General features: G+C 39.7%; 1 protein-coding gene across 18 annotated transcripts in view; it reads right to left on the bottom strand.

The window, feature by feature from the left end:
- Positions 1-18,745, bottom strand: part of Spn (protein phosphatase 1 regulatory subunit spinophilin) — a 340,216-nt gene that overhangs the window by 161,938 nt on the left and 159,533 nt on the right. For all 18 annotated transcript variants that reach the window (XR_011715867.1, XM_071688241.1, XM_071688240.1 and 15 more), the window contains 2 exons: positions 17,203-17,400; positions 3,898-3,959 (listed from right to left, as the gene is read on the bottom strand). Coding sequence is in view for 17 of the 18 variants with exons in the window: in XM_071688241.1 (XP_071544342.1) it covers positions 3,898-3,959; positions 17,203-17,400 (260 nt within the window). In the remaining variant the exon portion in view is untranslated. The remainder of the gene's footprint in view (positions 1-3,897; positions 3,960-17,202; positions 17,401-18,745) is intronic.

Here is an 18,745-nt window from a genome sequence, read left to right as displayed (position 1 = left end):
CACCAGCACCATCTGTGTGTCAGTCAAGGTTTCCATCAGCACCATCTGTCTGTCAGTCAAGGTTTCCACCATCAGCACCATCTGTGTGTCAGTCAAGGTTTCCACCAGCACCATCTGTGTGTCAGTCAAGGTTTCCACCACCAGCACCATCTGTGTGTCAGTCAAGGTTTCCACCAGCACACCATCTGAGTGTCAGTCAAGGTTTCCACCAGCACCATCTGTGTGTCAGTCAAGGTTTCCACCACCAGCACCATCTGTGTGTCAGTCAAGGTTTCCACCAGCACCATCTGTGTGTCAGTCAAGGTTTCCACCACCAGCACCATCTGTGTGTCAGTCAAGGTTTCCACCACCAGCACCATCTGTGTGTCAGTCAAGGTTTCCACCACCAGCACCATCTGTGTGTCAGTCAAGGTTTCCACCACCAGCACCATCTGTGTGTCAGTCAAGGTTTCCACCACCAGCACCATCTGTGTGTCAGTCAAGGTTTCCACCACCAGCACCATCTGTGTGTCAGTCAAGGTTTCCACCACCAGCACCATCTGTGTGTCAGTCAAGGTTTCCACCACCAGCACCATCTGTGTGTCAGTCAAGGTTTCCACCACCAGCACCATCTGTGTGTCAGTCAAGGTTTCCACCACCAGCACCATCTGCGTGTCAGTCAAGGTTTCCACCACCAGCACCATCTGTGTGTCAGTCAAGGTTTCCACCACCAGCACCATCTGCGTGTCAGTCAAGGTTTCCACCAGCACCATCTGTGCTTCAGTCAAGGTTTCCACCAGCACCATCTGTGTGTCAGTCAAGGTTTCCACCATCAGCACCATCTGTGTGTCAGTCAAGGTTTCTACCAGCACCATCTGTGTGTCAGTCAAGGTTTCCACCACCAGCACCATCTGTGTGTCAGTCAAGGTTTCCACCACCAGCACCATCTGTGTGTCAGTCAAGGTTTCCACCACCAGCACCATCTGTGTGTCAGTCAAGGTTTCCACCACCAGCACCATCTGTGCTTCAGTCAAACACGTCTACCCAACCACTCATCTTAACCATCTGTTTACCCAAGCATTTCAAATGTAAACAAAACTCTTAAAACCACTATAAAACGAGACATTAACTCACACAAAGTTGTTTATAGATTTGTTTACTGTCTCAATCACATTGACAACAATTGACCAAAGCAGTTCCCTCTTTAAGAATGTTTCCAGTCATTGTTTATCTTGATATGACCCTCGACCTACATTTAAATAAAGCACATGATAGAGTATTCCTAAGAGTCCAGGGGAAAAATGAAACAGGATAAGTTGCCAAGTGCACTTTCGTGTCATAATCACATCATCATCAGGGGAGACACAAGAGAGAAATATAACAGTCACTTGATATACAACGAAGAGACGAACATCATTACCAAATGGCGTCGTAGCTTCGTCTCTTCTTCGTTGTATATCAAGTGACTGTTATATTTCTCTCTTGTGTCTCCCCTGATGATGATGTGATTATGACACGAAAGTGCACTTGGCAACTTTTCCTGTTTCATTTTCCCCCGTGGACTCATAGGAATATACTTGATCACGCGCAAAATTGTGATCCTTTCAAAAATGAAAGAGTAAACAAGAAACCAAACACTTTACAATCTTTTAAACTGTCTAACTCACTTAATTTAAGTGAAAAAAGTAATAATTTGGTAAAAATAAAAGAGCGCATGTTTACTCTTCACAAATACCTAAAATGTCAATAAATAGATAAACACCAAGTGGCAAACCATCAAAACTGTCAACATCTATCTTCCATTGCTATGCAACATCTATCTTCCATTGCTATGCAACATCTATCTTCCAACATCTATCTTCCATTGCTATGCAACATCTATCTTCCATTGCTATGCAACATCTATCTTCCATTGCTATGCAACATCTATCTTCCATTGCTATGCAACATCTATCTTCCATTGCTATGCAACATCTATCTTCCATTGCTATGCAACATCTATCTTCCATTGCTATGCAACATCTATCTTCCATTGCTATGCAACATCTATCTTCCATTGCTATGCAACATCTATCTTCCATTGCTATGCAACATCTATCTTCCATTGCTATGCAACATCTATCTTCCATTGCTATGCAACATCTATCTTCCATTGCTATGCAACATCTATCTTCCATTGCTATGCAACATCTATCTTCCATTGCTATGCAACATCTATCTTCCATTGCTATGCAACATCTATCTTCCATTGCTATGCAACATCTATCTTCCATTGCTATGCAACATCTATCTTCCATTGCTATGCAACATCTATCTTCCATTGCTATGCAACATCTATCTTCCATTGCTATGCAACATCTATCTTCCATTGCTATGCAACATCTATCTTCCATTGCTATGCAACATCTATCTTCCATTGCTATGCAACATCTATCTTCCATTGCTATGCAACATCTATCTTCCATTGCTATGCAACATCTATCTTCCATTGCTATGCAACATCTATCTTCCATTGCTATGCAACATCTATCTTCCATTGCTATGCAACATCTATCTTCCATTGCTATGCAACATCTATCTTCCATTGCTATGCAACATCTATCTTCCATTGCTATGCAACATCTATCTTCCATTGCTATGCAACATCTATCTTCCATTGCTATGCAACATCTATCTTCCATGGCTATGCAACATCTATCTTCCATGGCTATGCAACATCTATCTTCCATTGCTATGCAACATCTATCTTCCATTGCTATGCAACATCTATCTTCCATTGCTATGCAACATCTATCTTCCATTGCTATGCAACATCTATCTTCCATTGCTATGCAACATCTATCTTCCATTGCTATGCAACATCTATCTACCATTGCTATGCAACATCTATCTTCCATTGCTATGCAACATCTATCTTCCATTGCTATGCAACATCTATCTTCCATTGCTATGCAACATCTAACTTCCATTGCTATGGAATGAATCTAAAAAACAACAATACGAAAACATATAAATAAACAACTTATTGTGATGCATTCACTAAGAACTGATGGTAAATATAAACAAACATTTCAGTATTTGGAAGTTCAAATCACCTAAATGGTAGTTCATAACCAGGTCATTATGTAGTTACTACATCACAGACATTTCCGGGAATCTATACGACCCAATTACTCATATTTACCTTTCTCAAACAATTAGTTTGACATTATTAGTATAATAATAAAACCCACAAGACGTTTTCTGTGAAGGTCGTGTTCAGCTTCTGAGCTGCGCTCCATCAAGGAGCAGGGTAATGATGGACTCCTTACAAGAGACATGGACCTTGGAGAAACTACCCCATTCCACCCAGTGATAATCATACACCTTGTCAGAGTATAACTACTTCATTGGGTCGTAACCATTCAGAGACAGAATCGTTTAAAAGCCATTATTTTATTATTATTATTATTTTGCTTTGTCGCTGTCTCCCGCGTTTGCGAGGTAGCGCAAGGAGCCATTAATTGATCATAAATCATACAAGACATCAAACTCTCTCTCTCTCTCATGTCTATGTTCACTATAACCATTAATGTATTATACATCATACCATTAATGTATTATACATCATACAGCAGCTCTTTCCTTTATAACCATTAATGTATTATACATCATACCATTAATGTATTATACATCATACAGCAGCTCTTTCCTTTATAACCATTAATGTATTATACATCATACCATTAATGTATTATACATCATACAGCAGCTCTTTCCTTTATAACCATTAATGTATTATACAGCAATAACCATTAATGTATTATACATCATACCAATAATGTATTATACATCATACAGTAATAACCATTAATGTATTATACATCATACAGTAATAACCATTAATGTATTATACATCATACAGTAATCTGAACTTACCAGAGAGTATGGCAGCTCTTTCCTTCCTCCAGTCTGTGCTAGTTTCGCCCTCGGTTCGAGTCCTGTGTGGGAAATCAAAAGGAAACTTAACTAATGATCAAACAGGTAGTTACCATGGCCATAACTACCGTTGACCCAAACTGGTTATAAAGTTGTTGTGACCTGAGTACTGCTTCCACTAGTTATAACAAGCAAGGTCAAAGGAAAATATGTTGTTCTGTATACAATATTGTATATACGTAAACAAAATTATGATACAATTAATAAAATTAGATAAATTAGCCAATCAAGGATTTTTCCTCAATTAATACATCATTTATTCCTGCTACAACCTTGCTGGGAAATAAATCTATGTTGTTATGAGAAAATAAACACAACACAACCAAGATTGAAACCATATCTTGTATGTGTTAGTAAATTTGATTCATAAATAAATTCTAAAATATTCAGTGTCTTGATCTACATTACAGCCAAACATGTTTATATTTTCTTCAATAAAATACATATCTAATTAAGACGTAAACACAAATTCTTTCTACCAAAATAATCCTGAAAAGTTGATCTTGAAATTTGTTCTCATTAATGTCTAAAAACATTACATGTTTCTAAATAAAATCATCCCGCCGAAACATAAATATTCTTTAGGGCGAATTTTAACAATCTCTAACTTCTATTTACATCACTGATGGTTGTTCCCACCTGTAACTACCTCCAGGTGGTGACCAAGACAGTCTCCACAACAAGCGAATTGCAGGACCACTAATTGACCTTAATTGCCTCAGCCATAACAGGTCACTGGCAGAGGGTCACACTAGTACAATGGTCACATTGGCTCACACTTAATGTTTCTACTTACAACTCCCTTATGCTCCTACCTTAATGTTTCTACTTACAACTCCCTAAAGTTTCTACTTACAACTCCCTTATGCTCCTACCTTAATGTTTCTACTTACAACTCCCTAATGTTTCTACTTACAACTCCCTAACGCTCCTACCTTAATGTTTCTACTTACAACTCCCTAATGTTTCTACTTACAACTCCCTAAAGTTTCTACTTACAACTCCCTAATGTTTCTACTTACAACTCCCTAATGTTTCTACTTACAACTCCCTAATGTTTCTACTTACAACTCCCTAATGTTTCTACTTACAACTCCCTAATGTTTCTACTTACATGTTTGTAATTACTGCTTTTATCGACTCAAGTTACGAAGAATGAGCAATGTGGGTTCAGTGTTGTGAAATGTAGTGAACGAAAAGAAGAGATTGTATGTTTGTGGACAGAATGCCAGTAGTCAACATGTGGGTCAGACTGAGAAGACAGCTGCCTGGGTCAGAGGAGTGAAACTTGACATACACTGAAGTGTTAGTTCACTACGTAGCTGTCAGTAACTCTCTCTCAATCGCCAAGTGGGAAGTACTGGTAATGGAAGTCCCTGATCGTTAGCTGTCTATCCACTACAGTCTACCATCTGTAACAAACCAGATGGCCACGCCGGGTCATCTATCCAGTCCCCCTCGACACTGGGACCTTCCATCCAGGTCACTAGGTCAAATTGGGGTCAAGCTATGGCCCCCTCCATACAGTGTCGTCGCTGTCAGGACAAGAGAAGGTGGGACATCCAGATGTGGGACGAACTTAACTTCCTTTCAGCCAGTCAGCTGGTTCACGAACGACACCTTCTCCAATCACCAACTGTGGCCCTCCAGCCAAGTAGGAGTGGCACTTGGAGGCAACCTCCTCCAATCACCAGTGGCCCTTAGGCCCACGACCAATCAAAGGTGGCATCATAGGGTAACAAGACGGACGCAAGTCCCCCTGTCTGTAATAAAAACCTCTGACTCTCCACTGTCTATCAACTTCTATCTATCATCTATAACAAAACATTGACAGAAAACATGTTTCATTCATAGTATCTATAATTTCCAACAGAACTCAAGTATAAATAAAATATAAGAATGAATAATGAGATAACAATTCTACCATCACTAGCACCAAACATGTTGATAATTTCATCAAAAAATTGTTTATCATTTCAAACTCATCTAACAACCCTAATACATCTACAAGATCTTCACACAAATGGAGATCACTTTTTTCAATATTGTACAACTGTTGTAGATGCCCTATGGTTATCAGCTCATGTTTTCACAACATAACACTCAGTTAACAGCACAAAATCAACATTAAAAAACAATTTTACAATCATGGATTATTTGAGATACACCCACAAGGCACCAGAAGTCTGAACATGATGAAACAAAACTGAACACATGTGTCAGACATATAATGAGAGATACGACCATAAACATTGCAAATGACACATTTGAAAGCCAGTGATATGCCACACAGCCATCAAAACTTTATGTAATAAAGTGTGTGAAAGAAGTGAGTCAGTTGTTGTTCGCTGATGATACAGAGCTGGTGGCTGATTCATGTGAGAAACTGCAGAAGCTGGTGACTGTGTTTGCTAAAGTGTGTGAAAGAAGAAAGTTAAGAGTAAATGTGAATAAGAGCAAGTTTATTAGGTACAGTAGGGTTGAGGGTCAAGTCAATTGGGAGGTGAGTTTGAATGGAGAAAAACTGGAGGAAGTGAAGTGTTTTAGATATCTGGGAGTGGATCTGGCAGCGGATGGAACCATGGAAGCGGAAGTGGATCATAGGGTAGGGGAGGGGGCGAAAATTCTGGGAGCCTTGAAGAATGTGTGGAAGTCGAGAACATTATCTCGGAAAGCAAAAATGGGTATGTTTGAAGGAATAGTGGTTCCAACAATGTTGTATGGTTGCGAGGCGTGGGCTATAGATAGAGTTGTGTGGAGGAGGGTGGATGTGCTGGAAATGAGATGTTTGAGGACAATATGTGGTGTGAGGTGGTTTGATCGAGTAAGTAATGAAAGGGTAAGAGAGATGTGTGGTAATAAAAAGAGTGTGGTTGAGAGAGCAGAAGAGGGTGTTTTGAAATGGTTTTGGCACATGGAGAGAATGAGTAAGGAAAGATTGACAAAGAGGTTATATGTGTCAGAGGTGGAGGGAACGAGGAGAAGTGGGAGACCAAATTGGAGGTGGAAAGATGGAGTGAAAAAGATTCTGAGTGATCGGGGCCTGAACATGTAGGAGGGTGAAAGGCATGCAAGGAATAGAGTGAATTGGAATGATGTGGTATACCGGGGTCGACGTGCTGTCAATGGATTGAACCAAGGCATGTGAAACGTCTGGGCAAACCATGGAAAGTTGTGTGGGGCCTGGATGTGGAAAGGGAGCTGTGGTTTCGGTGCATTATTACATGACGGCTAGAGACTGAGTGTGAACGAATGTGGCCTTTGTCGTCTTTTCCTAGCGCTACCTCGCCCACATGCGGGGGGAGGGGGTTGTCATTTCATGTGTGGCGAGGTGGCGACGGGAATGAATAAGGGCAGATAGTATGAATTATGTACATGTGTATATATGTATATGTCTGTGTGTATATATATATATATATATATATATATATATATATATATATATATATATATATATATATATATATATATATACATTGAGATGTATAGGTATGTATATTTGCGTGTGTGGACGTGTATGTATATACATGTGTATGTGGGCGGGTAGGGCCATTTTTTCGTCTGTTTCCTTGCGCTACCTCGCTAACGCGGGAGACAGCGACAAAGCAAAATAATGAATATAAAATATATACTTCATATAGGCATCCATGCATGAAACTTTAAGAAGGATAAAGTTAATGATACGCAAGTTCGAACATGAAAACCTTGTGAGAGTTCATTTGTAGTCAGTAATGTACTTCACAGTTTCAAACTGTTAACTATCTCATGTTTACTCAATGCATTGTGCATCTGGCACCATCAGGAACACAATCCCTCACCTGGTAATCCATTATAATTTCTTGTCCATTATAATTTCTTGTCCATTTTCAGAAAGTGAGCTCTCTCTCTCTCTCTCTCTCCTCTTTGGTTCGGTGTGACTTACAGTTTCATAGCTTGTTCATGTCTTATACTACCAATGCCTCATTATAGCAGTCTGTTCTGACCCTTATGTTTCAATATATACCTTTATTATCCCTTTGCCATGTCCAATGTTAACTCCTTTTCTTTCCTTCTTGTGTTTATGATAATGTCATAGACTGGTGAACTGCCTAGAGCGAAGCAACACAAAGGAAAACTCACCTTCACCAATACTGTATCATCATCAAACATCAAACTGTACAATATTGTCCAGGAATTTCTTACTCCAACATTTCCCTGCTCCTATTCTTACTCCAACATTTCCCTGCTACTATTCTTACTCCAACATTTCCCTGCTACTATACTCCAACATTTCCCTGCTCCTATTCTTACTCCAACATTTCCCTGCTCCTATTCTTACTCCAACATTTCCCGTGCTCCTATTCTTACTCCAACATTTTCCTGCTACTATTCTTACTCCAACATTTCCCTGCTCCTATTCTTACTCCAACATTTCCCTGCTACTATTCTTACTCCAACATTTCCCTGCTACTATTCTTACTCCAACATTTCCCTGCTACTATTCTTACTCCAACATTTCCCTGCTACTATTCTTACTCCAACATTTCCCTGCTACTATTCTTACTCCAACATTTCCCTGCTACTATTCTTACTCCAACATTTCCCTGCTACTATTGTTACTCCAACATTTCCCTGCTACTATTCTTACTCCAACATTTCCCTGCAACTATTCTTACTCCAACATTTCCCTGCTACTATTCTTACTCCAACATTTCCCTGCTACTCTTCTTACTCCAACATTTCCCTGCTCCTATTCTTACTCCAACATTTCCCTGCTACTATTCTTACTCCAACATTTCCCTGCTACTATTCTTACTCCAACATTTCCCTGCTACTATTCTTACTCCAATATTTCCCTGCTACTATTCTTACTCCAACATTTCCCTGCTACTATTCTTACTCCAACATTTCCCTGCTCCTATTCTTACTCCAACATTTCCCTGCTCCTATTCTTACTCCAACATTTCCCTGCTCCTATTCTTACTCCAACATTTCCCTGCTACTATTCTTACTCCAACATTTCCCTGCTCCTATTCTTACTCCAACATTTCCCTGCTACTATTCTTACTCCAACATTTCCCTGCTACTATTCTTACTCCAACATTTCCCTGCTACTATTCTTACTCCAACATTTCCCTGCTCCTATTCTTACTCCAACATTTCCCTGCTTCTATTCTTACTCCAACATTTCCCGTGCTGCTATTCTTACTCCAACATTTCCCTGCTCCTATTCTTACTCCAACATTTCCCTGCTACTATTCTTACTCCAACATTTCCCTGCTCCTATTCTTACTCCAACATTTCCCTGCTTCTATTCTTACTCCAACATTTCCCGTGCTACTATTCTTACTCCAACATTTCCCTGCTCCTATTCTTACTCCAACATTTCCCTGCTACTATTCTTACTCCAACATTTCCCTGCTCCTATTCTTACTCCAACATTTCCCTGCTACTATTCTTACTCCAACATTTCCCTGCTACTATTCTTACTCCAACATTTCCCTGCTCCTATTCTTACTCCAACATTTCCCTGCTTCTATTCTTACTCCAACATTTCCCGTGCTACTATTCTTACTCCAACATTTCCCTGCTCCTATTCTTACTCCAACATTTCCCTGCTACTATTGTTACTCCAACATTTCCCTGCTACTATTCTTACTCCAACATTTCCCGTGCTCCTATTCTTACTCCAACATTTCCCTGCTCCTATTCTTACTCCAACATTTCCCTGCTCCTATTCTTACTCCAACATTTCCCTGCTCCTATTCTTACTCCAACATTTCCCTGCTTCTATTCTTACTCCAACATTTCCCTGCTACTATTCATACTCCAACATTTCCCTGCAACTATTCTAACACACCCTCGCATCTCCAACACCTTCATACATGGCGTCCTGGAGTTATATAATCATTAATCAAAACTAAATGTTATTTTCACAACACAAACTAATATTATGTCTGGTACATCAATGTTGTAAAAAAAAGGATAAACTTAATTTGAATAATGATGGAAGTTCACTACTATGTTAAAGAGAAATGTAATACCAAAGATTGTGATGAAGGAATACTCGAACATAGCAACACATAAAAGATTAATCTATTGATCGCACCTTATTATGAAATAATTAGTAACATATCCCGAAAGCTAAAGTAATTAGTAAACACAAACAAACTTCATGCAAACATAAATTAAGCTAAACAAGGATAAATGACATGAAATACAAAGGAAACAAGACACAGTAAACCAGTAGTCATCATCCAAGCAGAAGTAAACTCTAGAAAAGGAAATTGAACACACAAATCAAATCATGAAAAACAAATCCATTTAACATAATCCACTTACATCACAGAACACTTCAAGAAACACAAAATCAACACCACTACATGTTCCTATGAAAGACAAATCCCTATTTCCAATACTAACCATCAATTTTGTCGTGCAGAAATGACACATACAGTGATGAGAAGTGAGGAAATAGTGAAACACAGAGGAAATGGAATACAAATCGACATTAAATAAACCGAGAAAATCGCCTGATAACTGAAGATCCATTGTGTCTTTACAAGCTCAATTCTGGTATGATCCCAGATGATGAATTTGGGGAGGGACTCACACATCTCCACTACACTAGAGTGAACAACGAGAAGTTTAATACCAAGAGTTCAGTTGTTCTAACATCACATACAACTAGTGTTTCATTAAAAATCCATAAACACACATCAAAATTTCGTTTGAACGTTTAACATCAGTTTCTGATGCAACCTCACTCACAGCAGGCAAGGTTAGCAGGCACTTCAAAGACACAGGAATGTTAATAAACATCCAACACATCCCAGAACAGAAGAATTCCAAAGTATTTTTCACACTTAGTTTATCATCACATCAGTCTTGTAGCAGAGACTCAGGGAAATCAAATGGTCATGCCATTTCCAGACTTCATGATGGCTTTGACAGATGTTTATGGCACGAGACATTAGAAAATGCATTCACAGGCAATAACAATATTTCTTTCATACCATTCGCCATTTCCCGCGTTAGCGAGGTAGCGTTAAGATCAGAGGACTAGGCCTTTGAGGGAATATCCTCACTTGGCCCCCTTCTCTGTTCCTTCTTTTGGAAAATTAAAAACGAGAGGGAAGGATTTCCAGACCCCCCGCTCCCTCCCCTTTTAGTATCCTCACTTGGCCCCCTTCTCTGTTCCTTACTTTGGAAAATTAAAAACGAGAGGGAAGGATTTCCAGCCCCCCGCTCCCTCCCCTTTTAGTATCCTCACTTGGCCCCCTTCTCTGTTCCTTACTTTGGAAAATTGAAAACGAGAGGGAAGGATTTCCAGCCCCCCGCTCCATCCCCTTTTAGTATCCTCACTTGGCCACCTTCTCTGTTCCTTACTTTGGAAAATTGAAAACGAGAGGGGAGGATTTCCAGCCCCCCCGCTCCCTCCCCCTTTTAGTCGCCTTCTACGACACGCAGGGAATACGTGGCAAGTATTCTGCCTCCCCTATCCCCAGGGATAAGCAACATATAATAATACTGTGTCTGTCAGTTAATAGAATGATGATCCTTAGGCAAAATTAAAATCAATCCAGCAAAACCCTTTGTCTCTCTTGTTGAAGACTGTCTTGTTAATTAGGATGACAGAAACATAAGGCATAAGAATGCACGTCTCTGTGGACAACATTACTACAATCTCACTCAAGCCAATCAATTAAAACCTAAAAAAACAAACCCTGCTCAGTCTTCCAGTGGGTCATGGCAAGTATTGAGAAACATTCCAACTTACCAAACATATAGAGAATGCATAAATGAGGTTACCTTCTTCATTAAACATGTAGAACACCTTGGTAACAGCAAAATAAAACTAGTAAACTGTGCATCAAACATCAAGGTATGATCAGATGACAAGCCCTTTATACACAACAACAACTCACTAACTATCAAACTAGTAATAACCAAAGTTCGAACACTGAAAAGTTGAAATTGTGAAAGCAAGTTCAAAAGCAGACATTCGGACAAGTTGTTATCCCTTGACTCGAACACAACTATGTGGTTACATTACTATAGTTGTTGTATCGAGAAAATTGCAATTGTTAGAAAGTGTTCCAAAGTCATTTTTTTTAGCTACAGCGATTCAGTAATATATATATATATATATATATATATATATATATATATATATATATATATATATATATATTTTTTTTTTTTTTTTTTTTTTTTTTTTTATACTTTGTCGCTGTCTCCCGCGTTTGCGAGGTAGCGCAAGGAAACAGACGAAAGAAAATGGCCCAACCCCCCCCCCCATACACATGTACATACACACGTCCACACACGCAAATATACATACCTTCACAACTTTCCATGGTTTACCCCAGACGCTTCACATGCCTGATTCAATCCACTGACAGCACGTCAACCCCTGTATACCACATGACTCCAATTCACTCTATTCCTTGCCCTCCTTTCACCCTCCTGCATGTTCAGGCCCCGATCACACAAAATCTTTTTCACTCCATCTTTCCACCTCCAATTTGGTCTCCCTCTTCTCCTCGTTCCCTCCACCTCCGACACATATATCCTCTTGGTCAATCTCTCCTCACTCATTCTCTCCATGTGCCCAAACCATTTCAAAACACCCTCTTCTGCTCTCTCAACCACGCTCTTTTTATTTCCACACATCTCTCTTACCCTTACGTTACTTACTCGATCAAACCACCTCACACCACACATTGTCCTCAAACATCTCATTTCCAGCACATCCATCCTCCTGCGCACAACTCTATCCATAGCCCACGCCTCGCAACCATACAACATTGTTGGAACCACTATTCCTTCAAACATACCCATTTTTGCTTTCCGAGATAATGTTCTCGACTTCCACACATTCTTCAAGGCTCCCAGAATTTTCGCCCCCTCCCCTACCCTATGATCCACTTCCGCTTCCATGGTTCCATCCGCTGCCAGATCCACTCCCAGATATCTAAAACACTTCACTTCCTCCAGTTTTTCTCCATTCAAACTCACCTCCCAATTCACTTGACCCTCAACCCTACTGTACCTAATAAACTTGCTCTTATTCACATTTACTCTTAACTTTCTTCTTTCACACACTTTACCAAACTCAGTCACCAGCTTCTGCAGTTTCTCACATGAATCAGCCACCAGCGCTGTATCATCAGCGAACAACAACTGACTCACTTCCCAAGCTCTCTCATCCCCAACAGACTTCATACTTGCCCCTCTTTCCAAAACTCTTGCATTCACCTCCCTAATAACCCCATCCATAAACAAATTAAACAACCATGGAGACATCACACACCCCTGCCGCAAACCTACATTCACTGAGAACCAATCTATTTCCTCTCTTCCTACACGTACACATGCCTTACATCCTCGATAAAAACTTTTCACTGCTTCTAACAACTTGCCTCCCACACCATATATTCTTAATACCTTCCACAGAGCATCTCTATCAACTCTATCATATGCCTTCTCCAGATCCATAAATGCTACATACAAATCCATTTGCTTTTCTAAGTATTTCTCACATACATTCTTCAAAGCAAACACCTGATCCACACATCCTCTACCACTTCTGAAACCACACTGCTCTTCCCCAATCTGATGCTCTGTACATGCCTTCACCCTCTCAATCAATACCCTCCCATATAATTTACCAGGAATACTCAACAAACTTATACCTCTGTAATTTGAGCACTCACTCTTATTCCCTTTGCCTTTGTACAATGGCACTATGCAAGCATTCCGCCAATCCTCAGACACCTCACCATGAGTCATACATACATTAAATAACCTTACCAACCAGTCAACAATACAGTCACCCCCTTTTTTAATAAATTCCACTGCAATACCATCCAAACCTGCTGCCTTGCCGGCTTTCATCTTCCGCAAAGCTTGTACTACCTCTTCTCTGTTTACCAAATCATTTTCCCTAACCCTCTCACTTTGCACACCACCTCGACCAAAACACCCTATATCTGCCACTCTATCATCAAACACATTCAACAAACCTTCAAAATATATATATATATATATATATATATATATGTATTGTTGACTGGTTGGTAAGGTTATTTAATGTATGTATGACTCATGGTGAGGTGCCTGAGGATTGGCGGAATGCGTGCATAGTGCCATTGTACAAAGGCAAAGGGGATAAGAGTGAGTGCTCAAATTACAGAGGTATAAGTTTGTTGAGTATTCCTGGTAAATTATATGGGAGGGTATTGATTGAGAGGGTGAAGGCATGTACAGAGCATCAGATTGGGGAAGAGCAGTGTGGTTTCAGAAGTGGTAGAGGATGTGTGGATCAGGTGTTTGCTTTGAAGAATGTATGTGAGAAATACTTAGAAAAGCAAATGGATTTGTATGTAGCATTTATGGATCTGGAGAAGGCATATGATAGAGTTGATAGAGATGCTCTGTGGAAGGTATTAAGAATATATGGTGTGGGAGGCAAGTTGTTAGAAGCAGTGAAAAGTTTTTATCGAGGATGTAAGGCATGTGTACGTGTAGGAAGAGAGGAAAGTGATTGGTTCTCAGTGAATGTAGGTTTGCGGCAGGGGTGTGTGATGTCTCCATGGTTGTTTAATTTGTTTATGGATGGGGTTGTAAGGGAGGTAAATGCAAGAGTCCTGGAAAGAGGGGCAAGTATGAAGTCTGTTGGGGATGAGAGAGCTTGGGAAGTGAGTCAGTTGTTGTTCGCTGATGATACAGCGCTGGTGGCTGATTCATGTGAGAAACTGCAGAAGCTGGTGACTGAGTTTGGTAAAGTGTGTGGAAGAAGAAAGTTGAGAGTAAATGTGAATAAGAGCAAGGTTATTAGGTACAGTAGGGGTGAGGGTCAAGTCAATTGGGAGGTGAGTTTGAATGGAGAAAAACTGGAGGAAGTGAAGTGTTTTAGATATCTGGGAGTGGATCTGTCAGCGGATGGAACCATGGAAGCGGAAGTGGATCATAGGGTGGGGGAGGGGGCGAAAATTTTGGGAGCCTTGAAAAATGTGTGGAAGTCGAGAACACTATCTCGGAAAGCAAAAATGGGTATGTTTGAGGGAATAGTGGTTCCAACAATGTTGTATGGTTGCGAGGCGTGGGCTATGGATAGAGATGTGCGCAGGAGGATGGATGTGCTGGAAATGAGATGTTTGAGGACAATGTGTGGTGTGAGGTGGTTTGATCGAGTAAGTAACGTAAGGGTAAGAGAGATGTGTGGAAATAAAAAGAGCGTGGTTGAGAGAGCAGAAGAGGGTGTTTTGAAATGGTTTGGGCACATGGAGAGAATGAGTGAGGAGAGATTGACCAAGAGGATATATGTGTCGGAGGTGGAGGGAACGAGGAGAAGAGGGAGACCAAATTGGAGGTGGAAAGATGGAGTGAAAAAGATTTTGTGTGATCGGGGCCTGAACATGCAGGAGGGTGAAAGGAGGGCAAGAAATAGAGTGAATTGGAGTCATGTGGTATACAGGGGTTGACGTGCTGTCAGTGGATTGAAGCAAGGCATGTGAAGCGTCTGGGGTAAACCATGGAAAGCTGTGTAGGTATGTATATTTGCGTGTGTGGACGTGTGTATGTACATGTGTATGGGGGGGGGGGGTTGGGCCATTTCTTTCGTCTGTTTCCTTGCGCTACCTCGCAAACGCGGGAGACAGCGACAAAGTATGAAAAAAAAAAAAAAAAAAAAAAATATATATATATATATATATATATATATATATATATATATATTACTGAGAAAGGTTAAAAGTCATGAAAATGTAGTCATCAGAGTTGAATGTGAAAGAGATATCATAAAAATACAAAAAAAAATATATGAAAACTTAGTTCCAAGTACACTTATGAAAATACAAAACAAGAGAATGATACATTCTGCAGAATACAAATTCAATCCACTGAGAAGCCTTTTTGAAATATTAGATAAGAAAGGCATGAATGTCACAGATTCAAGTCTGACCATTTAACCTAACTATTGAAAAATATGTGGTACATCATGAAGAGATCTATGAACTTACAGAAAAATTGAGAAAAGTTCCATTATACACAAGTTTTATGTATGTGAACCATATGAGGAAGAATGACAGCTGCTGTTTCCAAAAAACTTGGTTCAACACACCTTCATCTTGGATGACCATCCATAAACACCCCAGCATGGACAGATGACATCCCCTTTAACCATTGTAAAATATGCATAAGGTGTGAGCAAACTCCATGTTTCCCACTACATTGCCAGCCTCAGTATGTGGGTTTAAGATGCAACTGCAATTCATGTCATCAAAGCCGAATTCAATTCTCTTGCTCGACTTGCAGGTGAGCACAGGTAAATCTCTAGTCTGTTTATCAATAATAATCTAGGAATATCCAAAATCCACATTTCAGAATCCCATCAAAATATCAGGTAATTATCGTACTCTATTTTCGTCTCCATTAGACTTATTGAAAGCAGAGGAAATTACAAGAATCTTAGATAAAACAACAAACCAATTGTTTTGATTGTTTTATAAAACACATAATGTATGACACACAAAATAAAAAAAAAACTGAATCATCTTGTAACTTCGACATTACAATGGCTGGTCTTCATTTTATTCCTTTTCATGACTTAGTCCCAATTTCTACCATTCAAGGCCTAGCCTAGAAGGGAAATTACGTGAGAATGATGGCTTTTAAAAAGAAAATATGAAACTAAGGTGTAAAAACATTAGTCTAAGACACTACTTGTACCAGAATGAAAGAGCAACATAAGTGCTAAATAAACCCCCACATTATAACATACAACTAGTACATATATACATATAAACACACACACCTGCAATGAGACAACAGTTATTTTTTTTGTACTTTAGAAAGTGAAATTCGTGAACAAGAACTGCAAATTACCCTTCTGTCAATAGCCTTGTCAAAGGTGACTTTTCATCCTAATTGTAACTACATGCAGGCAGAGCCCGGTAACACCATTGATCCTTCATAAAAGACATAAATGATTTATAAACAAGTTATCTTCGTCTCCATCAGACATATCTTTACATCAAACTGTGGACGACAATCATTTGATCCTCCATCAATCTAATGATAAATTCCTTATTTGCTACTTTGCTCACATACTGACTTAGACAAAATTAATAATGAATTAAATTTGACTAACTGTACATCTATGATATTCAATAAACGATAAAAGACAATGGCAAAGAAACTCCTAAACTCAATTCCTGTAATGTCTTGCTGTACCACATGACACGAGTCTGATGGACTTACCTAGGACTCAAGATGTCCTTTGCTCGAGGTCCATAACGACTTTGGAGGACTGATGACCACGCCTCCTGTTCACTGACAGTCCGAGGAGTGATGCTGTCTTCCTCACTCTCCTCCTTCTCCTTCCATCTCTCCTCCTTCTCCCTCACTCTCCCCTCACAGCCTTCCTGTTCTTCACTGCTCGACATACCACGAGGTGACCTGATGGAATACAATGTCATCAGAAAGTGTTTACGAAGGTGTGTGTCTGCTTACCATCTTCCATCACAACACAAACAATTCATCCAGAAAGTGTTTACGAAGGTGTGTGTCTGCTTACCATCCTCCATCACAACACAAACAATTCATCCAGAAAGTGTTTACGAAGGTGTGTGTCTGCTTACCATCTTCCATCACAACACAAACAATTCATCCAGAAAGTGTTTACGAAGGTGTGTGTCTGCTTACCATCTTCCATCACAACACAAACAATTCATCCAGAAAGTGTTTACGAAGGTTGGTGTCTGCTTACCATCTTCCATCACAACACCAAACAATTCATCCAGAAAGTGTTTACGAAGGTGTGTGTCTGCTTACCATTCCTCCATCACAACACAAACAATTCATCCAGAAAGTGTTTACGAAGGTGTCACCCCCCTGTGGTGCTTACCATCTTCAATCACAACACAAACAATTCATCCAGAAAGTGTTTACGAAGGTGTGTGTCTGCTTACCATCTTCCATCACAACACAAACAATTCATCCAGAAAGTGTTTACGAAGGTGTTGTGTCTGCTTTACCATCTTCCCATCACAACACAAACAATTCATCCAGAAAGTGTTTACGAAGGTGTGTGTCTGCTTACCATCCTCCATCACAACACAAACAATTCATCCAGAAAGTGTTTACGAAGGTGTGTGTCTGCTTACCATCTTCCATCACAACACAAACAATTCATCCAGAAAGTGTTTACGAAGGTGTGTGTCTGCTTACCATCTTCCATCACAACACAAACAATTCATCCAGAAAGTGTTTACGAAGGTGTGTGTCTGCTTACCATCTTCCATCACAACACAAACAATTCATCGAGAAAGTGTTTACGAAGGTGTGTGTCTGCTTACCATCTTCCATCACAACACAAACAATTCATCCAGAAAGTGTTTACGAAGGTGTGTGTCTGCTTACCATCTTCCATCACAACACAAACAATTCATCCAGAAAGTGTTTACGAAGGTGTGTGTCTGCTTACCATCTTCCATCACAACACAAACAATTCATCCAGAAAGTGTTTACGAAGGTGTGTGTCTGCTTACCATCCTCCATCACAACACAAACAATTCATCACAACACAAACAATTCATCATAACACAAACCAATACAATCAAAATGCTCTAGTACTCTTTCCCAACGAGCATCATCCTGCTTAAATAATAATAAAAACAAGAAATCACATCGAAAATAACTTGTGCAATGCTATTTGACTTGTATAGAGCAAGACCAGGCAAAATGTATAATGAATATCCTTCACTTCTGAACACAAAAGAATGAACAAAACATTTTTCTTTCT

Source organism: Panulirus ornatus, chromosome 45, assembly GCF_036320965.1.
Source record: "Panulirus ornatus isolate Po-2019 chromosome 45, ASM3632096v1, whole genome shotgun sequence".
In the NCBI taxonomy this organism is placed as follows: Eukaryota; Metazoa; Arthropoda; class Malacostraca; order Decapoda; family Palinuridae; genus Panulirus; species Panulirus ornatus.
This window is presented reverse-complemented; position numbering and strand designations above follow the sequence as displayed.